Source organism: Gouania willdenowi, chromosome 8 (assembly GCF_900634775.1).
Source record: "Gouania willdenowi chromosome 8, fGouWil2.1, whole genome shotgun sequence".
Classification (NCBI taxonomy): domain Eukaryota; kingdom Metazoa; phylum Chordata; class Actinopteri; order Blenniiformes; family Gobiesocidae; genus Gouania; species Gouania willdenowi.
The window spans coordinates 8,302,584-8,310,078 of record NC_041051.1 but is presented as its reverse complement, the minus strand read 5'-3'; the positions used below and the strand labels follow the sequence as shown (position 1 = coordinate 8,310,078).

The 7,495-nt window shown below is 39.9% G+C and overlaps 1 protein-coding gene across 1 annotated transcript; it reads left to right on the top strand.

Moving 5' to 3' along the window:
- Window positions 1–736: 736 nt before the first annotated feature.
- wfikkn2a (info WAP, follistatin/kazal, immunoglobulin, kunitz and netrin domain containing 2a) lies at window positions 737–5,440 on the top strand. Its single transcript, XM_028455642.1, has 3 exons — window positions 737–1,084; window positions 3,285–3,601; window positions 3,735–5,440. The coding sequence occupies exons 1-3, from the start codon at window positions 872–874 to the stop codon at window positions 4,930–4,932; spliced, it is 1,728 nt and encodes a 575-aa protein (XP_028311443.1). The 5' UTR covers window positions 737–871; the 3' UTR covers window positions 4,933–5,440.
- The last annotated feature ends 2,055 nt before the right edge of the window (window positions 5,441–7,495 follow it).

Sequence of the window (7,495 nt, the reverse complement as noted above, 5' to 3'; positions counted from 1 at the left end):
AATTCCAGCAAGATTTTTTATTTTTTTGTCTTCTTTTTTTTTTTTTTAATGATGTCCTATTATATCCTCATATCCTAAGGAACAGTGAATGGAACCTGAACATATTAATCAAAAAAGGAAGGCAAAAATAATCTTGCTGGAACTTCCCTATAATTATAATTATTTATCTTAATATTTTTTAAGATCTTAGAAGATTATATTTATGAACAAGCTTTACTGAGTTTGCTGCCATCGTCTGGACATTGACAGATTTCACATTAATCACTGAAATTCTTCAGTTTGTATCCATAGCATTTTTAATGCTATTTTTACAGGAAGTGCAGACAAATAACAGACTTTAATTTCACTCTGATGTCAGTATTTAATTAAACACTTCACTGTTTAAATAATTTAAAAACTCCATGAAATGTCAGTGTAAATATACAAACTGATGCTTTTATTCTTTGAATAATTGCAGGCAAATTCCTCCGTCCTTTCCTCACTTTGGGTTAAAGGCGCAGCGCTTTTACGCACAGGTCGGTGTCTGCGTCCTTGATGAAAGAGTACCTTAAAGCAGATTTCTTTCTTTTCTTTTCTTTTAATTTTTTTTTTATTACTTTAATTAAGTTGATCTAACTGTAACCCAGCTGGGATTGACTCTCTGTGCAGACAGGTCACTGTAATTCACGCAGAAAGACTCTTAAGGGGGGTTCGCACGCCCTAATCTCTGGTTACTATTTACGCGGAGCGGAGCGGCCAAACCTGGACACTTTCTCTGCACAGCGGCTCTCACAGTCCGCTCACCACATTATCAGCTTTTCCCACGCGTCTGGACAGCGTTTACAACACGGGTTTTTTCTCTCATATTTTACAACAATTCTACTGTTCAGAGATGTGGTGGATGCTCTTTCCCCGATGGATTTGGTTTGTTGTGTGCCAGTGGTGCACTTTACTGCTCTTCATGGACAGCTGGCGGGTGAGGGCGATGCCTATGTCGGTGGCTAAGGTGGTGTACTCTCACGCAGGGATGTGCCCCAATGACCTGAACCCCAACCTGTGGGTGGATGCCATGAGCACCTGTATGAGGGAGTGTGAGACGGACCAGGTGAGCGCGCGGCTTGGAGTGCTTTAAAAAAACTGTTTGAGAATAACTTTTTTTATTCATTAACTAAACGGACAGAGCGTCACTTAAACTTCACTTTAAGTCACTTAAACTTCTAAGAGCTTCTGTATAAACTTAAAGGCTACCGGTTAGAAAATAACTTATTACATACTACTTTTTGACGTTTTCACTTTATATATATATATATATATATATATATATATATATATATATATATATATATATATATATATATATATATATATATATGAAGGCAGTGGCTATCCGTACGGTTGCCGTATCAATATACCGACATTTTATCCGCACGCAGCGCCCCTATTTGGCCAATTTAGGTCACGTGACTAAGACTAAACCTTACCCTAAAACCGAACCCTAAAAATTGTTACAATATAGGGTTAACCTAACCTTAATCCTAGCCCTAACCCTAAAACGCTACGTAGGTGTACTTTGGTAACCGTACCAATAGCACTGGCGGTTGTCCGTACGCCAACCGTACAAATAGACACTTTCACAAGGAAATGTTGAGGTTTCAACATGAAACACTTTATTTCTCCTAATTAATGGAATTTGTTTAATTTTCATAGAATTTTATTTAAAATCCACCTTGAGTTTGTAAAAATATATCTTATATACATTATCATATTATATATAACATACACTGACCATACACCATATCTGCAACATTTAAAAACATTTGTCACAATATTTCAGTGAAAATAAACATTTAATTTAATGCTAAAACTTCATTAGCAGTATTTAACTAGTACTAACTAGGGCTGGGCGATATAGACCTTCTCAAAATAGTGAAATACGATATAAATGTCGGTTAAAAGAAAAGTCAAATAATGTCTGACCAGAAAGACAATTCTCGGTTCAGTTTAATGATCCAAATGCCACACAGGCGCATTAATTAACAAACAGCTGCACAATATGTGCAACTTTAAACTTTGTCTCCTAAAAGGGACAGCACGTGTGAGTGAGTTCTGTAGTGTGGTTTGTTTAATGGAAGGTCTGGGTTAGGATGCAATCAGAAATCTCACTAACTGTGCTTTTCACGCTGTTCTGAGAAGTAACAAAAGCAGGTACTCCTAAAACAAGTATTTTAAAACAAAATAAGCTATATATATATATATATATATATATATATATATATATATATATATATATATATATATATCGATATATATCGATATAGGTGATATTGTAATTTTTTTGTCCCCACAATAGAAAACTTGATACATCTTGAATCTTGATGTATCACCCAGCTCTGGCACTAACTACATCTCTCATGTATTTATCTTTGTGAATTTGAATCCTGGAACGTAAATCAGATTATAGATGAAACTCATTAGTGACTAGTGCTCCTGAGGGCCCCTCACATGGTCAATAAGGGCTACCTGGGGCCCCGTGTTGGTGACCCCTGATAAACAATCAGTCCTAACTTCAACTGAATACTGATTAGTTACTGTCTTTGACCAGGACGTAGCAATGAAATTGATTATACAAACACTGACTAATACATTATATCATAATATAATAAAATAATTATATGGGTTAAAAAAAAAAAAAAAAGATTAATTGACTTAAATCGATTTTCCTTTTAATGACCCGATATCGATTCATAAAATCCTAATATTGATTGTTTAATACATCTTTTCTACTGTGTGTAATGTAGCACTGTGGGCTCAATTCTTAATGTAAAATATAATACTTTAAATACTGCACCAACTTAAAGTTAGTTTCTACCATTTACAGCATTAGATCTATGAGAATCTCTTCCATATTCATGTAAAATGAGCTGAAAAAATTATTAACCAGATTTAAAAAAGAGAAAACAAAAAATAAAAATAAAATAAAAAAATATGTAAATACATTATTATTGGAATCGAGCTCTAATCATAGCACGTAGGGTTGAGACGATACACTGAGATCACGATACAAAACAATATTTTTTAAAAAGGAAAAAAACTGAAGAATTATATTTGGAAAAATAACCTTTTTTTTTTTTTTTTTTTAACTTCAACTCGAGACATACTTCAACATTGGGTACCAAAACTACAAAGGGGTACATGGTACGAAGAGAGATTGGGAACCACTAATCTAGATGAAGTTGCAGTTTGTTGCCAGTATATAGTATGTTGGTGTACAAAACAAATGTTTTATTCCTTTCTTTGAACCTCAGGACTGTGAGACATTTGAGAAATGCTGCCTTAACGTCTGCGGCAACAGGAGCTGCGTGGCAGCGCGCTACATAGACATCAAGGGAAGCAAAGGTCCTATTGGCATGCCTAAGGGTGCCACTTGTGACAAGTTCATGTGCAGCCAACAGGGCTCGGAGTGTGACATCTGGGATGGCCAACCTGTTTGTAAGTGCCGGGACCGCTGTGAGAGGGAACCCCACTTCACGTGTGCATCTGACGGCATGACTTATTATAACAAGTGCTACTTGGATGCGGAGGCGTGTTCCAAGGGTATCTCCATCTCTGAGGTCACCTGCAGGTAACATGTTAAGTATTTTAGCTCTCCACTATTTGCATTTCGTGGGATAAGGTAATGTTTTTCAAGACAAGTTACCATATAGAAGACATTACTGTTGTCTTGATAATTATTTCCCTACTTGATTTCTCTACAGGTACCACCTGACCTGGTCAAACACCAGTCCTATCCCCGATGAAACCACCCTACCTCCCACCACCGCTCTCCACACAACCATCCCCACTGACATCCAGCTCCCAGCGATACTCAACGGACCCTCCCAACAGGCTGTGTTTGTGGGCGAGACCGCCAGCTTCCTGTGTGACGTGTCCGGGAAGCCGACTCCAGAAATCACCTGGGAAAAACAAATGAAAAGCAAAGAAAACATCGTCATGAGACCCAACCATGTCCGTGGCAACGTCGTGGTCACCAATATCGGACAGCTTGTGATTTACAACGCTCAACTTCAGGATGCTGGAATCTACACGTGCACGGCGAGAAATGTCGGAGGAAGCATGTCATCACACTTTCCTCTGGTGGTGATAAAGAACGACCAGAAGGGTAAAGCTGCCGAGGTCAATGCTACCAATCTGCCGTTCCCAGCGGCAGAATGCCTGAAGAGTCCAGACTCTGATGACTGTGGAGAGGAAAGCATGAGCTGGTATTACGAGTCAAAACGAAACAATTGCTTTACTTTCACCTACAGTCAGTGCAATAAGAACCGGAATCATTTTGACACCTACGAGGCCTGCATGTTGTCTTGTGGAGGAGAACTATCAGCTCCCTGCAGCTTGCCAAGCCTGCAAGGTCCATGTAAAGTCCACGAACCACGCTGGGCATACAGCAGCATCCTGAAAAAATGCCAGTCTTTCGTGTACGGAGGCTGCGGTGGCAACGAGAACAACTTTGAGTCCAAAGAGGCCTGCGAGGAAATGTGCCCGTTTCCGAAAAACCACAACTGCAAGATCTGCAAACCTCGAGGCAAGATGATCCCCAGCTTCTGCAAGAGCGACTTTGTGATCGTGGGACGTGTGACAGAGCTGACGGAGGAGCAGGAGTCAGGCCACGCCCTGGTTACCGTAGAGGAGATCTTGAAGGATGAGAAAATGGGCCTGAAGTTCTTTGGTACGGAACCGCTGGAGGTGACTCTAATGAACATGGACTGGAACTGCCCCTGCCCCAATATCACCACAGCTGACGGGCAGCTGATCATCATGGGAGACGTGCACAACGGGATGGCCGTGCTGCAGCCTGACAGCTTTGTCGGTTCTTCCGGTCCTCGCCGGGTCAAAAAGCTGCGTGAAGTTGCTCACAAGAAGTCGTGTGATTTCCTTAAGGATGTCTCAGCTGTCTAGTAGAGCTCTGCTCTCGTCTACTATATCCTTTTCAGACCTCAAATTAAGTTTTTTTTGGTGACTTTCTTGCATCTATTGATTCAAAGGATATCTGAAACAATCTGTACCATTCTGAATCATTAATGTCCCACATAAGTTCCAATTCTAGATTTTTGCGCAGACAATTTTAATTTTTCCACCCTGACTGGAAACCAGGGTATTAGTAAAGGGTATAAGTATTTCAAGTATTTCTTTTAATTTCTTTTAATTTTTTTTTTATTTCAAATGCAGTTTTAAAGACACCAATATAGATAATTTTAGAGCTTGTTCTTAGTGAAATGGTATCTTTGCTTTATGCTTTTTTTTGTGGGTATTTGCTGTGTAACATTTAACCTGGCCTCTGATCTTTGTAATGATGAAGCCTCAGTCAGGGGTGGACTGGGACAAAAAATCAGTCCTGGCAATTTGTGTCCAGACCAGCCCACTACATTATCAGAGACACCATGTAGAAGCCGTTATTAAGTCAGAGATGCTCAACATGTGGCTCTTTGTCTTAATTTTATTTATTATTCCCCAAAAAACCCTTAAAATGGGGAAACTTTTTAACCTCTTTTTTACCTATTTCCTTCGGCCATTTTGCAACTTCATTTGTCCCATTTTTGCCCTTATCCAAAAAGTTTGGACACTTTTTTGCAAGTCCTTTTTGACACTTTTATCCAATTTTTGTTCTTTTTTTAATTTTGAGTTTTTGGCAACTTTTCATTTAAATAAGCTAACTTTTGCCCAATAAATATAACTTTTTTCCTCCTACATTTGACCTCTTTTTGTTCTCCATTTTTGTCCTTTTTTCACTATTGTTTGCCACATTTGGCCCATTTAAGCTACCATTTGCCAATACATACCACCTGGTTTCTCTTTATTTGCCCATTTTTTGCCACTCTTGACTGTTTTTGGCTTATTTTGGTCACTTTTCAAAAAGTTCTAAAAGAAATTGCAGACTATAGCTACCTTTTGCTACTAAATATCCCCTTTTTTCAGTTATTTTTCACACTTTTATTAAATTTTTGTCCTTTCTGTAATTTTTTTGGGCCACTTTTCATTCAAATAAGCTAACTTTTGCCCAATAAATATCACGTTTCATTTTCCCTATATTTTCCCTCTTTTTGTGCCACATTTTTGCCCTCTTTCACTGTTGTTTGCCACATTTTGCTCATTAAAGCTTTGCCATCACATACCACCTGGTTCCTCTTTATTTTCCCATGTTTTGGCCACTCTTGACTGCTTTTGTACCATTTTAGTCACTTTTCACTCTTTTCTTGCCACTTTTGGACCATTTTTGGCTACCAGTTACAATGCCTGCCTCCAGCGGACCGGACTGGCCCACTCTGGGTCGACTGCCCACCAGGACGATGCCCGGTATGCCAGATGGCTTGTCCACCCCTGACCTCAGTCCGAATAAGCTCACTGGGTCAACGTGTTGTAAAATACCTTTTTCGACAAGTTTTCATTGACGATGCAGAAAAATATATGTGAACGTGTGTTCGTCATATTTATTTTTCTTAATTTTTCTTCTTTTTTCTTCTCTAATGACGAACAGTAAATATAAACATAGGTGGACCATAAATCACCTGAGGTACAAATATATTTTTTCTGCAGCATAATATATTAGTGTTTTTTTTTGTATAATTGTATCTGAATAAAGATGAATTTAAACAAACTCCTTGCTTTGTGATGAAGTTGCTGAGATGGAAAATCCCAGACATGGTTGAAGTTTGTCAAAGAGCTCAGGCTAAGCACGGCACATTGCTCTGTAGTGAACGTCTCGCTGTACATCTCCTCATCCTACTTGTGATTCACACACATGAGGACCCAGTCTGGCATTAAAATCTGAAGCAGGTCACATTCCAGCCCAGCTGTGGTGGCCTGCAGAGCTGTGTGTTGTGTTGTGTCTGAGTCTGGGGCCCTCACATAGCACACACCCCACCGGCCCATCTATTGGCCTTGTGCGGCCCCTTTCATGTGTGAGAGGCCGGGGTGAAGGGAAGAGGAGGAGGACCGGGATGTTAGCTGAGTCTCTCTCTTTGACTCCCTCTCTCAGTCACATCTGTGTTTGGGGGACATAATGGACAACAGAGGGAGGAAAGGGAAGGAAAGTAAAAACGTGTGTGGAAGGAGAACTATGAACTCAATCCAATAATCCAGTGATCATTTCCAACAATATCAAGTATAGAAACGTCATTTCCTGCAAATCAGCCTTGGGACCAGTATCTTTGGTAAAAAGTGGATCTGCTGGATGCCATTACTAACAGGACATACATAAAGCACAACCACCCACCCAATGTTTCCCCCTTCCCCCTCCTCCCTCATAAGCTGATCCATAACCCCCTACCTCCGTTCACTTCCTCAACCGTTTGCACACTTGGGACTGACAGATAACCAACCTTGGGTGGCGACCCCTGACCTTTCTAATGAAAAAGGGGCCACCGAGGAAAAGGCCACTTTCATTAGAGCTGCTGACAAGTGTAAAGCAACTGGCTGAGCTCCAGACTGAGCCCTACATGGCCTCCTTGATGTTCCACACTTC